Raw genomic sequence first — 16,847 nt, forward strand, 5'->3', positions numbered from 1 at the left:
CTCCACTGGACCTGGAGTTGTGTGATGGGCACAGTCTGCTCTGCCCAGCCAAGTCTAACATGCTACTGTGTCCCCTGTGCTTAGAGGGAGATGGAAGTTGTGTTTTTGTTTTTGTTTTTGTTTTTTTTAGGTTTTTTGAGACAGGGTTTCTCTGTGTAGCTTTGTGCCTTTCCTGGATCTCTCGTTGTAGACCAGGCTGGCCTCAAACTCACAGAGATCCACCTGCCTCTGCCTCCCGAGTGCTGGGATTAAGGCGTGCGCCACCACCGCCTGGCTGCAGGAGATGGAAGTTTGACAGATAGATCAGGCCAGGCCCCTGGGTCAGTGACTAAAAGGCAACTTTAAGCCTAAACACTAATGAACCCAGGAGGAAGCAGGCAACCACTTGGAGGCCAAGTAGCACCAGCCGTTAACACAAAAGTGAATTGGTCCTGGTTAAAAGACAAGGTGAATTAGTTTGTGCACTGACTGGCATGTGAAAGGATGGGAAGTGTGCTGCCTCTGGCTATGAATAATGACTGCCACCACCATAAGCGAAAGGTAACTTCAACACAACAGCTACATTGTATGATCTGGACATTGAACACCATGGTGGGGCCTATGCTTGGGCATCTGTCTGTCCAGTCCCTTGGCCACTGTTCCCGACTCATGCTTGGATGCATTCTGCACATGTGTACCCCATTGCTGAGGTCTTTCTGGGGAGCCCAGTAAGTGACAGCCATGCTGAAGACACAGATAAGGGAGACAGGCAATGTCTAGGGGAAAAAGGGGATTTTTTTTCTGCGATCCACAGGGTGACGTCACAGGTGGCTGGCTGGAGGCTTGTGTCCATGGCCCTAGCTGCCCCACCCCCCGATGCACCTCTGCTGGCTGAGGGTGACACAACCCTGTCTGTCCCCTGTCACTGTTCCCTCTTATCTCTCCCGCCTGTTCGGCGCCACTGTCTTCTTGGAAATGAGGGCAAAGGGGAGGGGGTTCAGGTGTCCCCTCCTCCAACCAGTCCCATAAAAAGGACGGAGACTGGGTCCTAGGCACCAGGCAAATCCTTGGACTGCTCAGCAGAACAGAAGTCACGATGGCACAGAGCACCAAGATCCAGGCTGCCTGTCTCCTGCTTCTCCTCATCGCCAGCCTGACCAGCAGCACCCTTCTCCAGCAGCTGGTGAGCACCCTAGGCCTGCTACAATGTCATCCCCAGGAGGCAGGGGCTCCTCAACACTGAGCATTCAGGGCAGCCACTGAGGGGACAAGCGTGGTCCTGAGTGGAAGGGCTGAGGCACTCCCACCCTCAGCTCTGCAGGTGTTGTGGAAAGGGAACGTGAGGAACATGCTGGAAGCCAGACAAGATATTCCTCTGGCTGTCCCATCCCAGTCAGGGCATGCCTTAACCCGCCTTTAAACGACTGTTTTCTAAACACTTGTTTGTGGATAGCACAGAAGGTGATGGGCAGAATGACTACCGTGAGGAAGGACCAGAGCGGGGACCAAGAGGCAGGAAGCCAAGCAAAACATTTTATAAGAAAATGATACAGAAGGGGTCAGAGAGACAGCTCAGCAGTTAGAGCACTTGATGCTCGTGCAGAGGACCTGGGTTCAGTTCCTGGCACCTACATCGTGGCTCACAACCATCTGCAACTCTAGCTGCAGGGCATCTGATGCCTTCTGGCCTACACGGGCACTAGGCATGCCTGTGGGCGCATGCATCTATGCAGGCAGGACACTCACACACATAAATCTGTGAGGAAGGGAGTGCTACTGAGCCAGGCTTGGTATGGACACTCAGAAGATGGAGGTGAGAGCATCAGGAGTTCACAGTCGTCCTTGGCTACATAACAAGTTCAGTGCCAACCTGGGCTATGAAAACCCTGTCTCAAACAACAACAATGAAGATACTAGATGTGTGCCTTGGAACTGAGACAGCAGAGTGGACACTCCAGTGAAAGGCAGTCACAGGACCCTTGGCTCTGGAGGGTCTGATAAGTGGCATCAGGGTTGGAAGTAAGGAGAGGGCAGTGGCAGTTCTGACTGCCAAGTTTTGTAGACAGCTGGGCAGACGATGATTGGTCCTTAGGTTGCTGAGAAAGGGAAAATCCACAATCCAACTGATGATGATAGGTTACTGTGCTATGTGGTGACCTGATTATAAGGGATAAGACACAGGGAGACCTGTAGGGAGGGTAGTGTCCAGAAAGAATACAGTAACAAAGAAGGTGGCATGTCTTTACGAAGCAGAACATCCAAGGGATGATGGGAAAAACAGACAGTGAGGTCTCTTCTAGGAATTCCACATAAACAGGTTCCTGGGAAAGGCACAAGCTGGCAAAGACACGTCAGAAGAATGCTGGAGACCCCACAGTACTCAAGTACCCTCTCTGCCTCCACAGGTGAGACAGCCTGAAGCCCTACAGCCTCGGCACAGGACAGAAGCCAGGGCCGACATGTCGGTAAGAGCAACTGGGACTCCCTCCCTGGTCCCTAGGCTTCCCCATGCCCAAGCGAGGCAGCTCACCTCTCTTCTCTTCCACACAGTTCCTGCTCCCAAATCGAAAGAAGCGAGACACCAACTTCCCAATCTGCCTTTTCTGTTGTGGATGCTGTAATAAAAGTCAACCATGTGGCTTCTGTTGCAAAACATAGAGCCGTGTGCCCCAATCAACACCCCCCAGCCTCCCCACAGCCCCCTGTTTATTTATAAGCTTGAAATAAAGGTGATGATTTAATTTTAAACTACAGTGTCTGTTTGTAAATGGTGCTTTTTGTCCTGACAGCCCGATCCCAAATAAATACACAGAAGCTTATATATTAATTACAAAATATGCGGCCAATAGCTCGGGGTTATTACTAACTAGCTCTTACATTTAAGTTAACACATTTCTAGTAATCTAAGTGTTGCCACGTGGCCGTGGCTGTACCGGTTCTCTAGCATCTTGCTTCTTGGGCGGCTCGCTGTCGTCTCTCCCGATTCCACCCTTGTTCATCCCAGTCCTCAGTTGATTGTCCTGCCCAACTTTATCCTGCCTTGCTGTAAGCCCAGCAGCTTTATTATTAACCAATGAGGATAATGCATACAGTGTACAGAAGGATTATCCCACAGCCTCTGTTGTATGTTTTGTTTTGTTTTTACCCCTTAACAAAGGCTTAGGGGCTTGTTGCAAGCCCTACCGCCCGAGGACAGTCACTCAGTGGCTGGGCAGGTCTAATGCAAGTCTCCGAGCCTTGAGGCTGCTAGAAACCTGCATGAAGCCATCTGTTAGTCTGTTCTTCGGTTTGTTCCCACATCAGAAGATCTGAAGTTTATGTAGCAACACGGGAAGAGAGTTGAATTGACTTGCCTCTCAGTCTTGTTCTTTCTTTTTAAAAGATTTTTTTTTTAATCAAAAAACAAAACAGGCCAGGCGGTGGTGGCACACGCCTTTAATCCCAGCACTCGGGAGGCAGAGGCAGGCGGATCTTTGTGAGTTCGAGGCCAGCCTGGGCTACCAAGTGAGTTCCAGGAAAGGCGCAAAGCTACACAGAGAAACCCTGTCTCAAAAAAAAAAAAACAAAAAAAACAAAAAAAAACCAGAACAAAACACTTTTTTAACATGTGTGCACGTGTATGTGTGCCTGTGAACACATGTAACAGCCAGAGTAGCCTCAGCTGGTATGGAACTTGCTTTGTTGAACTCACAGAGATCCTCCTGCCTTTGCCTCCTGAGTCTCGGGATCCAAGGCCTGTGCTACCACATCTGGGTCATTGTTTTTTCTTCGTTTTTGTTTCATTTAGTTTTGGTTTTTTGTTTTTGTTTTGTTTGTTTCATTTTTCTTCCTTTTGTTTTGTTTTTGAGACAGGGTCTCTCACTGAACCCTGAGCTCAATGATTCCCCTACACTGTCTGGCCAGTGAGTCTCTGGGACCACCTGTGTCCTCATAAGTGCTTGGACACAGACGCATGCTGTCACAACAGCTTCCGATGCTGGTGCTGGGACTCAGGTTCTCACGCTTGTATGGCAAACACGTTACTCACTGAGCCAGCTCTCCAACCTGACTGCTCTACTTTTAATAGGGACATAGAGAGACATGAGACGTAACTCACTATCGTCCCAGCTTGTAGGATTAAGCAGCCTTAGTGGTGAGAAAAGACATTGATCATGTGGCCTTTCTCGAATCCTGGGAGAGAAATAATAGCCTAAATACATGGATCCCTGGGAGCTGGCCACCATGTCCAGAGGCAGGCCACCACTGAGAAAGGCATCTGCCTTTGTCAAGAGAGTCTGGAAAGCTTTCTTGTGAAATATATTACTACTTTAAACATTGGCACCTAAGCTGGGATGGCCATTCAAACCAGCAGCAATAACAACAACAAAAAGTGTTTCTCATCAACTGGCCCTTCTTTTCCCCTAGTACTGGTTGATCAAAGCCAGGCCTCACAGCCAAATACTCACACCACTAGGTATACCTTGAGCCCAAAAGACTTCTTTTTAGTTACTTTTTTAGACAGGATCTCATATAGTCTAACCTGGCTTTGCACTCTCTAAGTGGCCAAAGATGACCTTGAGCTTCTGACCCCCCCATCTCTACCTCCTGAGTTCTGGGTTTATAAGTATGTGCCAGCATGCAGTGCTGAGAATCAAACCCTTGTGTGTTCTAGGCAAGCACTGTGCCAACTTTGCTTACATCTCTATCCCTATGTGTAATCCAGGCTACCCCAGAGCTCACTAGGTAGCTCACGCTGGCCTCTAAACTTGCTGCATTCCCCCCGCCTCAGCCCAACTGGCACTTAAAAAGAAAAAGAAAAATCAATCTATAGAACAAACTTAATTAAACTAGAAGCCAGCATCAACCTCATCCACCACCACTTTTGCCATCAGAAACTCTAAGAGACCATTCGTTCATCTGAGGGAGGTGAAGAGACCCCAACATAAAGCATACTTTTTAACAACCTTGCAATTTTTGCCACCCTGGCTTCTCTTGGCTTTAGTTTGTTTAACCTAACAAACACAGGCTGGACGAGATACCGTAAAACCAGAGGCACTGACCACAACCTCTGGTAGGGCTGGAGTTCTGGACAAGGAGCTACTCAGTGCAGCAGAAAGCAGTACCCCTCCCCCAACAATGACGTCATAGCCCCTGGTTCTATGGCTAAGACACACACACACACACACACACACACAGCAAAGCACAGGACTCATATTCTGGAAACTGTCTGAGCTCATGAGGAGCTCCGCCCCCTGGCCTGTCCCTCTCACCTCACCCACAATTTAAGGATATGACTTGAACATCTTGGAATGAAGGTGGTCCAGGGTTCCCTGCAAGTCAATCACCCCAGGGTGAATGCAGATTGCCTAGATTCTCTGGTTGCTCAGCCCACTGAAAGGTCATTTCTCTAGAGACCCAAGCAGCTGTAGTGGACAAGGACCAGAAGCTAATTAGGGGTTTCATGAATGGAGACAGAAGGGACAGGGAGAGAGGATCCTGTGTAGCTGGAGTTTTCTCCAGTCCTGCCTGGCCCATAGTCAGGACAAATCTCTCTCACCTGCCAGTCCCACAGCCGCTCAGACCCAACCAAGTAAACACACAGAGACTTATATTGCTTACAAACTGTATGGCCATGGCAGGCTTCTTGCTATCTAGTTCTTATATCTTAAATTAACCCATTTCTATTAATCTATAAGTTGTCATGTGGCTTGTGGCTTACTGGTACTTTACATCTCGCTTTTCATGGCGGCGGCTGGCAGCATCTCTCTGCCTCAGCCTTCCACTTCCCAGAATTCTCCTTTCTGCTTGTCCTGCCTATACTTCCTGCCTGGCCACTGGCCAATCAGCATTTTATTTACACAGAGTGATATCCACAGCACTTCCCCTTTCTTTTTTCTTTTTTTTTTTTCAAAAAGAAAGGTTTTAACTTTCACATAGTAAAATTACAGATAACAAAACAATTATCAAGCAATAATTACAGTTACGGGCTGGAGAGATGGCTCAGAGGTTAAGAGCACTGACTGCTCTTCCAGAGGTCCTGAGTTCAATTCCCAGCAACCACATGGTGGCTCATAACCATCTGTAATGAGATCTGGTACCCTCTTCTGACCTGCAGTCAACATGCTGTATACATAATAAATAAATAAATCTTAAAAAAAAAATTACAGTTACAATGTCTAGTCTATTTATAATATCTAGTCTATTAGGGAAAATTAAAGAAGATATCCTATCTAGCCTATATTTGTGAGTCTAAGGTTTCATATCTAACTTATCTCTTATCATAACTAAGGAAAATTATAACTATCTAGTCTTCAACTACATCAAAGACCTCAGAAGGATATAATATTACCTGAGAAATGGGAGATGGATGCAAGCAACTTTCAGGAGTCTTGTGAGAGTAGACAGAGACAGCTGGCAGCCTGGACAGTCTTTGGGACTCTTAACTACAGAAAAACATTTGATTGTAAAAGCTGTTGAGTTAAGCCAATATTTATATTTTAAAGGTACCTTGACTTCAAAATTTGGATATAAGGGTATGTTGCTTTGGAAAAGAGGATCTGCTTTTGTTTCCACAGAAAGCCAGAGGCTATGGATTTGTTCCAGATTAAGATACATCAGGTTTGACCAGCCAAGATCCCCTGAAAGGTCTCCGATGACACCATGGCCCAGATGATCCAACATCCAGAATGGTTTCAAGGCAACTGGCTCAGAAAATACACCCTCATGAACTACTCCATAATCCTAAAATTTTCTTTGTGTCCCCATAAGATACAGTGCCCCCCTCCAGTAGGAAATAGTAAGAGAAGCTATGCCCCAAATCCCAGATACCAAGCTGGCTTTGGAGATACAATTGGCTCACTCTTCTAAACCCAAGCATATTGCTAAAAAAAAAAAAAAAAGGTTAAGAGATTCTTGTGTTCCAAATCAAAAAAGTCCTCTGGCGTGGGACAGACAAAAACCAATATTTTTATTTAAAACAGGTTGATTATAAATGCAACCTCTTTCTAAAAAAAGAAAAAGGGATTGTTTAGATATGATAGTATGAAAAGGTAGATTAATGAACCTACTTTTAAAGAGTAACAACTTGTTTAAAATGTTTTACATTGATATAGATTTTAGTTTATTGATACAAATTTAAAGTTAATTTTGTTATATTGTATATATATTTCTACTCTTGTTTGAGGTATTATGTTTATGTAACTCATTTAAAATTGCAATGGGTAATTAAGAAATAGATTAATAATTAGTCATCTATGATAATCATACTTGTAGCCATGTTAGTTAAGTCATCTAGGTATACATAGATATATTTCAGATAGATAGGTAATCTTCAAACACTTCAAAGACCTACAGAATACAGCATTTAAAATGTTTTAAAAATTTAGACTTTCTGGACAGTGAGACATGTCTGCTCCTGGCAGCACTGATTTACTTTAGAGAAGAGGATGGTCATTGAAGACACTCTGTATGGAGTTTCAATCTATAATCCTGCACGGTTGCGTCTAGAGAGGACGACCTAGACCTCATCTTGCGGACCTCAACGCGACACCGAGTGTATCATTGAGACTCTTCGTTGAACAATCGCTGTTATTAAATTGCTGCTTATTCCGGTAGGTCATGGTCACTCGATGAATTTCGGCACGCAGAATAAACTCTCTCTTATGTCAATTTCAAGTGAGAGAGCTTGGAGTTTTCCTCGCACAAATCCAATACTTTTCATATATTTAGGATTTTTTTTGCCTAAATAACTGTATTCAGAGAAATGTTTTGTAGTCTCATTTCTGAATCCGGTTTGCCGTTGCAATTATAAATATACTTTTTCAGGATACTACCACTCTCTGCTCTAACAGAGGGTGGAGAAGATTCAGGAATGTCCCTTTCCATCTCCTCTTCTAACTGTCTCCTATCGTGAACAACAGAGTGATATAGTAGATTTTCGAACCAGCTGAGAGAAGTGTCAGGACTCTAGATGAAGGCCTCTGTCACGTTTCACAAACAGAGTGAGCTCGTTTACCAGCACTAGTGATATCACACACGTATATGCGAGATACATGTAGATTATAGGTGCCAGTGTTCTGTGTTCATGCTATGCTGTGCTCCAAGCCCTGTACTCGCGGTCGTCTACGTTCGAATCTGACTAATGACTTCCCTAGAATTAGGTCTGATATTGGCCTCCCATTCTCTGAGATTGTGCTGTAATAGTGTATTGATACCTTATCATGGAGATCCTTTTTTTTGATATAGAGTTGTAACTTGAAGATACACACACACACACTCAACACTATCAGTACCACATCACTCACATATTATACTCTACACGATAGTATATATATACGGAGAGTAAGTGAAATAGATGAAACCGTTAGACACCTTCATTATAGTAATCTTATTAGTAGATCTTCTATGGAGCTCATTCATATCAACTCACTCTTCTCCACTCTTTTGCTGCTAATTACTTGATAATAGAAAATCTTACCTAAGCTACTCTCACCATATGCCTGATATGTGATATATTCTTTTCTCTCTTTTATAGCTATCTGAGATATGCTGAATGGTTATCTCACTCACAATGTACACTGCCTATTGACTTATTTTATAAAATTGTTTTTGTGAATCTACTCCTATAGCTATCCATCTCTATTTACTTATGTGTGCTAAAAGCCTCAAAGAGAACCATCTTCACCTCACCTCTACACTATTCAACAAAAAATTAAGTAATAATAACTAAATAATAGTATGAAGTCTTCTATTTACGAGATTTGCTAGCAACTGAGGCATGTTGTGTGGCACCATCCTAAGGTGGGCTGAGATGAGGCTTTGCAAACTTCTCTGCGGAGTTCTCTCGATGCAGTTAGATGATGTATTGCTTGAACGTGATCAAGAATATGCACACATATGCAAAGTCTCATTAGTGTATGAATAATAATATATAATAGTAGCAAGTTAAGTCATTGAGAAAAAATTATACACAGAGTTATCCGTCCTCTATAGAAAATTACAGTAGTGCACACGTAGTGATATGATACCAGCGGAGAACACAGTTGAGCTACTTCATGAGTAGAGAGAAGCTTAAGGAAGAGGAGCCATATGCGTGGGCCACACGCAGGGTACATGACCTATCGTGCTAGAGTGCACGCGACCTGGAAGTTCAGCCCATACCTGAGTGTATCCTCAATTTAAAAATACATATTTCAAGTCTTTATGAGGATTATAGTTGTATTTAAATAAGTGTTAATATTACTATTATTATTTTTGATTACTCGGTGTATACTTCTCTCGCTCAATATGGCAGCCCACAGTACTAAGGCCAACATCCTATCATATGACCTTATTATAATATGACTGCTCGGAGATACTCAGAGAGCTCTCTCTCTAAGTTATATCCCTCTAACGACTCCACATAACACTGCCTTCTCAGTGATAATGCACCGAGTCATCTGTCCCCTTTCCACTAGAGGGAATCTCTATAATTCCATGTGGTACTATATAGTATTATAGTGTTTATGTGCGTGGCGCTCGAAGAATCTATACCGAACCTGGGTGTGCCCTCTGGAGTAGTGATGCTGCATCATGAGTAGGTCACTAGAGTCGTGGAGGGCTAGCTAGTGTATCCCTCATAGCATTTGCCTTGCAGCTCCTGTGAGTGAGACGCCAATATCACGTCCAGAGTCCTGTATTAATTGCTGGGCAAGTGACCCCAGCAGATGAAAGAGTAGCGAAGGTGCCCAAAAGCCAGTGACAAGAGACCTTCGAAGAACAGGTCAATTTTTCCACACATGAGATTATAAGCGCGTCCCATATCTAAGCGTCAGGAACCACCGCAACCAACAGAGAGTCCCTACATAAACATAACATATTTCACCGCACCCGACCAATAGCGGTCAGAACCCAATTGGACAGGTTCTGCATTCCATCACTTCAGGTCTCTGTGAGCGCAACCTATAACCCAGGTAGTAATTTTGTGGGTTTTCCTGAGTTCATTCACTTTTCTCCTGGCGTCTTTGACCCCTCCTCCTGGCCTCCATATAACTTTCCTCCCCATCTTTCCCTGCAAGGGAATGTGTCTCTGAGCTCAGCCTAGATGTTTTGGTCTGAATGAGAACTCTCTTAGCAGTCTGCTCCACATCATGTTAGCGGTAGCGATGCAATATGCGCTCTAGGTTATCACCGATCATTGGGGCTAAGGCACAGGGAATATAATTGGACTGAGTACTAGTCTCGAGGATAATATCCCTCGGGAAATTTGAAATCATATTTCATTTCTAATTGTCTTACCCGCAGATATCTTGTTTGAGTTGCCTTTCGCTACCGGTCTCTGCTCTCGGTGTCTATTAGTAACTCTGGTTTCCCTCGCGCCATCAGGCGCCTGTTGGCAGTATGGGCTTATCTCCTGGTGTGGGGCGCACCTTCAAGATTTGGCACCTCTCTAAGACTCCACTCAGAGATCAGCCTCTGAACGTCAGAGGCCAGAAGTTGCTGTGCTACCCTCATTGATGCCGCATCACTTAAGTATTGCGCACGCAGCTTGGGACAAATTGTAGGGTCGAATAGTGATCTACTGTGGCTAGGTACACGCACTCTAGAAACTACCACAGGCAGAAGTCACCTCTGCTGCTCCTCAGAAAAGTACCCACAAAACAAGTGAAAAGAGTGTAGCCTGCGATGGGAGGGATGTGAAAGCAGGGAAGGATGGCGGGGTTAAGCCTGGTATCGAGTATGAGTGTCGCGCTTAGTGAGACTTAGTGATGTTTGCGAAAAACATTGGGTTCAATCCCTTGCTACCTAGATATCCATGGGGTGAGTCCTTCCACAGTTGCCAGTATACTAACAGCCTCCTCTCGACGGACATTGACTCCCAAAGGTGACGTCTCTTCACCAGCTCCCTTCCTCATTGTCTCTTTTCACTCACACAGCTACTCGTACTGCTCCCTACCTCTCAGCTTCACCTCACAGACCTCCTCTGAGCCCCTGCATCTCCGTGCCTGGATCTCTACTGGGTCGCCAGCTCTCATCCGTTGCGAGAATAAAAACGGGGCCTATATCGTAATGAGTGCACCAGACTGCCTCTATCTTCTCAAGAGCGCCGAGGTCGTCTATGGTGCTCTATCTCCACTCCTACTTGCCAAGTCTCTGTCCTATGTTTACACCTCTCAGCCTCTGCCTCGCGACGCTTGCTCGGTTAGTATTAGCAGATGCCTAGCGTATGCTGCGTATCTGATTTAGTTCACACTCGCTTCTATGTTCATCTTCCATTCTGTTCACACCTACACATATCACTCGCTCTGTCCCACCATGGTTATCTCACCCCCACTGTGCTACTTGGTGCTCACCAAAACTCATCCTCCCAATTATAGTTCAACACTAATGTAGATACCAATAGATATGCTCATAAATATTAAAAACTAAATATACAAAAAAATATAGTTAATATGAATAATTACATATATATATTTTTTAAAAACGCTGATCTCCATGGTCCTCCACGGCCATAATAGTAGCACACCCTTTTCCTTATAGCACTTATCTAGATATTCAGGAGAGAACTCGAGTGGAGAAGAAGCCGAATGCCGCCAGCTGAACGGAAGAAGATGTTAAAGATTGAGCAGATTAGTCCAAGTAAATTGGCTTGTGTACCCAAGAAGGCTGGAGCGGCAGATGTGAGGGACGCTGGAGGCGGAGGTGCTGCAGGCCAAGATGCCGAAGGCTGGGGCACTAGTCCAAGTTAATGGCCTGAACGCTGCTGTAGGTAGTAAGTCTCAGTGACTCTGGGACATCACCATCTGCTCTCTGAGACCACCTAAGAGACTACTTTCCTTACAACCAAAACAGTCCCGCTAGCTCTCTGCCCTGCACCCGTGGCATTCTGGACTAGTTCTGGTCTCACTTGTGGCCAAGTGTACAGTCATCTTTCTCGCTGTCTAAAAAATAAAAAATACTGAGCCGGGCGGTGGTGGCGCACGCCTTTAATCCCAGCACTCAGGAGGCAGAGGCAGGCGGATATCTGTGAGTTCGAGGCCAGCCTGGGCTACCAAGTGAGTTCCAGGAAAGGCGCAAAGCTACACAGAGAAACCCTGTCCCGAAAAACCAAAAAATAAAAAATAAAAAATACTGATGAGTGGAGATGTGCCTTAGAAGTTCCTGGAGGTCGTCTGTTTCTCTCTCTGCCTTCTGGCTCCATGCAGGAAACAAGTGTCCACTCCTGCCACGATGCTCTGCCTGAGGCCCTCAGTAATTGATGGAGGCAGTTGACGGCTCACAGGAACCTCTGAAACCATAAACTGAAACACATCCTTCCTCCTTTTAGCGTTTCCAGGAGTATTTTGCTACATTGGCAAAAAAGTAACTAACATGTAGCAAGCCTTCCTCTCAGTTTTGGATACATTTCTCCAGAAGGTCCAGAGCTGTGACAAGCGAAGCAGAGGGATTACAACTGTAGAGTGGAAGCTGGCTGTGGTGGCGCACACTTTTAATCTCGGCACTGAGGAGGCAGGAACAGGCGGATCTCTGTGAGTTCAAGGCCAGCCTGGTCTACAGAGTGAGCTCCAGGACAGCCAGGGATACAGAGAAACCCTGTCTCAAACAAAACAAAACAAAACAAAACAAAACAAAAACCCAACAATAACAAAAAACTTCAGTGTGCTTGAGAGCGTATTTTATGCGATCTTATGGAAGCCTATTCAAATGCAGGCCTCTGAGCCCCATCCCTGGAGCTTCCCATTCAGCAGACAGGCTAGACCTAGAAATTGTTGGCTTTGAGAAAAAAGCCTCATTGTGTAGCTTTGGCTGGCCTGCAACTTGCTACATTTACCAGGTTGGCCTCAAATTCACAGAGATCCGTCTGCTTCTGCCTCCTAAATGCTGGGATTAAAGGCATGCGCCACCACAGCCGGGTTCAACTCCACATCTTAATCTCTCCACCCCTTGCCTCCTTTTTTGAGACAGGGTCTCTGGTAGACAAGGCTGGTGTCAGACTATATAGGTGAGGACCACCTTGAACTTCTGATTCTCCTTCCTCTGCCTTCTGAGTGCTGGAATTACAGACCTAGGACAGTATAGCTGGAATACGTGGGGCTGGGGCTCGAACACCAGGCTTTATGCATGCTAGGCAACCACTCTACCAACTGAACTACAATCCCACGCCCTTGAATTTGCTACAGGACACAGCCCTGCAGCTGCTGCTGACCTGGGCACCACACTGTGATGACCCTTGACATAAAATAGCCAGTCCTGACTAAGAGTAACAAAGGGACTTGTTTGGACCGGTTTGGTCAAGACCCAGGCCCCAGCTCAAGACAGCATTACGAGATGAAGTCACTATCGGCAATACGTGTCTGGAGATGTTGTCTCCTTTTGCATGCTATTTTGGATAAAATTGGACTAACAAGCAAAAACCATTACACCACACAAAATTTCTGTGTCTGCCCCCATTTATATATTGACGTCCTAAACCCCAGTCCTTCAGAATGTGACTGTAGTTGGAGATGGGGTCTCTTTTGAGGGAGGGAGGATAAGACAGGGTTTAATGCAGCTGAGGAGGAGGAGGAGCGTGAAGTGCCTCCACTCCCAAGTGCTGGGATTACAGGTGTGTGCCACCACAGCTGGCTTTGGTGAGAGGTCTCCACTGAGGGTGGCAGTTAAGATGGACCCATAATGGTGGGCTCTAATTCAATATGATTGATGTCTTGGCGAAAGGGGAGATTTGAACAAAGACAGATCCAAGTAGAACTCTGTGTGAATATGCAAACCTCCAAGTCCAGGGCTGGGTTGTGGAGGGGCTGGGGGGTGAAGGGCTGGGAGGCTGGGGCCTGGGGTAGATCCTCCTCTCTAAACTCAATAGGAAGTAACCCTGCTGGCAACTTGATTCTGAAATCGAAGCCTGAAAGGATGTGACATAATACATTCTCGTTTGGAAATGTGTCCCCAGCGCCCAGCCCTTGCAGACTGAATACCTGTTTTCTTGAAGGCATCGGCTGATCTGTGACAGGTAGCCCCTTACCCAGCCCCTCTCTGGCTCCCATTCCATCTATTCCACTGTCATGGGTGGGCCCCGCCCAGTCCCCTGGCTCAACACCAGATTCTCAATGGGACTCACCTGCCCGTTTCCCTTCTCTAGGGACTGCTTCCAGTTCATACCTGGAGCTGACAGACTACCCCCTCTGCACAGAAACACCAACTCAGTGACACTGGTGTGGTTGGACACCTGTGGCACAGGGCACCCTAGAATCTTCGTATCTACCCCCGAAGTCCAGGCACCAGGGCTCTCTCTTCTCCGGAACCTAGGCTTTCAAGCCCCACCCCACTTTCAATGGACCATTGTCTCAGGCTGGGAAAGGCACGGGCAGAGTCTGACATCATGAAGCCTGAGGGGGGGTGGCACTCCCCCCAAGTCCAGTCTTCCTAACTCCTGATCTGACCCCTAGTCTAAGGGATTCCCCGGCCCTCACTCCTGGAAAAGAGGACTCTCTACCCCCACTCCCCGCTGCTCTGGCCTCTGCAGGGCAGTGAAACTCCTTGTGTGCCATGCCACCTCAACCACGCTGCCCGCCGTGCCAAGCTCATGCCTGATTTAGGACCACTGTGGACTCCACACCCAGAGGATCCTCACCCAGCTCAGGGAGCCATCACAGCCCTGTGTGCACAAAAGCCTTGTTTTAAAGATCCCAAACAAATACACAGGCAGGCTTCTGTGGGACGCCTGTTCTCTCATGGCTCCAAGCTAGACAAGAAGAAGGACCAGAGAGAATCCCGAAGGGCAAGGTGGCCAGCTTCAGTCATGTTGAACTTTATGGAAAGAAAGGACAGTTTTTAAATGGAGGGTCAGAGGCCAGCACTATAATACCAGCACTCTGGAGACTTGGGTATGTTGTATCAAGGCTAGCCTGGGCTACAAAATGAGCTGGAGGTCAGCCTGCACTATATATCAAGACAGCCTCAAAGAAAAAAATTAAAGAGACAAGAGACGGGGGGGGGGGGAGAGGGAGGGAGAGAGGAGAGAGGGAGGGAGGGAGGGAGGGAGAGAGGGAGAGAGGGAGGGAGGGAGGGAGGGAGGGAGGGAGGGAGGGAGGGAGGGAGAGAGGGAGGGAGGGAGGGAGGAGAGAGGGAGGGAGGGAGGAGGGAGGGAGGAGGGAGGGAGGGAGGGAGGGAGGAGTGGGCCAGCAAGAAAGCTCAGTGGGTAGCAGTGCTGGACACCAAGCCTGAGCTGGCCCCCTGGGGCCTGCATGATGAGAGGAGAGAAGGGATTCCCACAGGTTGTCCTCTGACCTCCACATGCAGCTGAGGTACAGTTACAAATCCACACACACACTAACCAACTAAGCAAACAAACATCCTGGAATACACAGTGAGTTTGAGGTAATTCTGGGCTTCAAGAGACCCTGTCTCAAAAACAAACAGGCCAGGCATGGTGGTGGAGGTCTTTAACCTTCACACTTGGCAGGCTGATCTCTGAGTTTGAGGCCAGACTGGTCTACAGAGTGAGTTCTAGGCCAGCCAGAGCTACACAGTGAGAATCTATTTCAAAATCAAAGCTTTTGGCCTTATTTTTTTTTTAATTGTTATTATCTTTATCTTCTGATTATGGGTGTTTTCCTGCATGCATGTCTATGCACCACACACATGTATACCTGGTGCCCACTGAAGCCAGAAGAGGACTTTGGATCCCCTGGGACTGAAGTTACACACGATTGTGAGCCACTGTGTGAGTGCTGGGAATTGAACCAAGATCCTCTAGGAAAATCAGCCAGTGCTCTTACCACTCAATCATTTCTCCAGCCCCTGCTTCTGGCTTTCTAATGAACTGGATAGAAATGAACAAACAAGGAACTGGAGAAACGGCTCAGCGGGTAAGAGCACTTGCTGTTCTTCCAGAGGACCTGGGTTCAGGTCCCAGCACCCACGTGTTGGCTCACAACCGTTTGTAATTTCAGATCCAGGGGGTCGGATGCCTCGTCTGACTTCCGTGAGCACCAAACACACAAGTGGTGCATGGACAGACATGCAGACAAACAAAACACCCATACAGCCTGGCTGCAGTGGCGGCCCATGCCTTTAATCCCCGCATTCGGAAGGCAGAGGCAGATAGATCTCTGGGAGTTCAAGGCCAGCCTGGTCTACAGGGTGGGTTCCAGGATAGGCTCCGAAGCTACACAGAGAAATCCTGTCCCAAGCAAAACAAAACAAAACAATAACAACAACAACAACAAAATCCATACACACAACATAAACCTAAATAAGTAAATCAATAAGCATAACTTCTAAGAGGAGAAGCTGCTGCCTCCAGCGTTAAGTGCTGTGCTTCTGGAGGAGCAGGGCTGGGCTTGGGAAGGGTGGGGTGGGACATCTTTCCAGGGACGAGGGATAAGAAAACATCTCTGAGTCCCAAATACCATAGGGCATTAGCAGACCATATGCAAGCACTGTTAACCGGTGGAGACTCAGAACAACAGGGACGGCCCTTGTCCTCACCGAGGGAAGGTGGCCATCTCAAGAGACAGAGGCTATGGTCATTCAGAGGACAAGAAATGTCAAGGAGAAAACAGACCAGAAGGGGAAGCACCCTATAGAGGTGACTCAAGGTGGTGGAGGTGACTGTGGAGCCAAAGGAGGAGAGGTTGTGTCCCCTCCTCCTGGCAACCGGGCTCCATTGGCCTCTTGGGACCAAGATCACACTTAATGTTGCCACCAATTCCTCGAAGACAAGAGGTCTCACCTTTCAACAGGGAACTTTCAGAAACATGAGGCTACTTCTACCTCCTCAATTCCCAAATTAGGGTGTATATGAATGAAGGAAAGGGGAGGAGCAAGGCAGGCAGACCCTCATCTTCTCTAGGAAGGAGCTGGTAGGACCCAGGCGTCAGGCTGCCCGGTCCCAGCTTTGTGGTGACAAGGGC

The 16,847-nt window shown here is 46.9% G+C and overlaps 1 protein-coding gene across 2 annotated transcripts; it reads left to right on the forward strand.

Annotated features, from left to right (window-relative positions):
* The first annotated feature begins 996 nt into the window (after positions 1-996).
* On the forward strand, positions 997-2,732 carry LOC114698939 (hepcidin antimicrobial peptide). Of its 2 annotated transcripts, none has more exons than XM_028877829.2 (3): positions 997-1,162; positions 2,385-2,444; positions 2,530-2,732. In XM_028877829.2, the coding sequence occupies exons 1-3, from the start codon at positions 1,076-1,078 to the stop codon at positions 2,635-2,637; spliced, it is 255 nt and encodes an 84-aa protein (XP_028733662.1). In that variant the 5' UTR covers positions 997-1,075; the 3' UTR covers positions 2,638-2,732. The 2 variants fall into 2 exon arrangements, with proteins under 2 accessions (XP_028733662.1, XP_037058363.1); XM_037202468.1 differs by having other exon boundaries at positions 1,019-1,167; positions 2,390-2,444.
* The last annotated feature ends 14,115 nt before the right edge of the window (positions 2,733-16,847 follow it).

Source organism: Peromyscus leucopus, chromosome 1, assembly GCF_004664715.2.
Source record: "Peromyscus leucopus breed LL Stock chromosome 1, UCI_PerLeu_2.1, whole genome shotgun sequence".
Taxonomy (NCBI): domain Eukaryota; kingdom Metazoa; phylum Chordata; class Mammalia; order Rodentia; family Cricetidae; genus Peromyscus; species Peromyscus leucopus.

Bases quoted from the DNA above. Each gene is read 5' to 3' on its own strand.
- LOC114698939 (XM_028877829.2), top strand. From the start codon at position 1,076: ATGGCACAGAGCACCAAGATCCAGGCTGCCTGTCTCCTGCTTCTCCTC. The intron at 1,163-2,384 runs GTGAGCACCCTA...CTGCCTCCACAG, and splicing joins GCACCCTTCTCCAGCAGCTG to GTGAGACAGCCTGAAGCCCT. The intron at 2,445-2,529 runs GTAAGAGCAACT...TCTTCCACACAG, and splicing joins AAGCCAGGGCCGACATGTCG to TTCCTGCTCCCAAATCGAAA.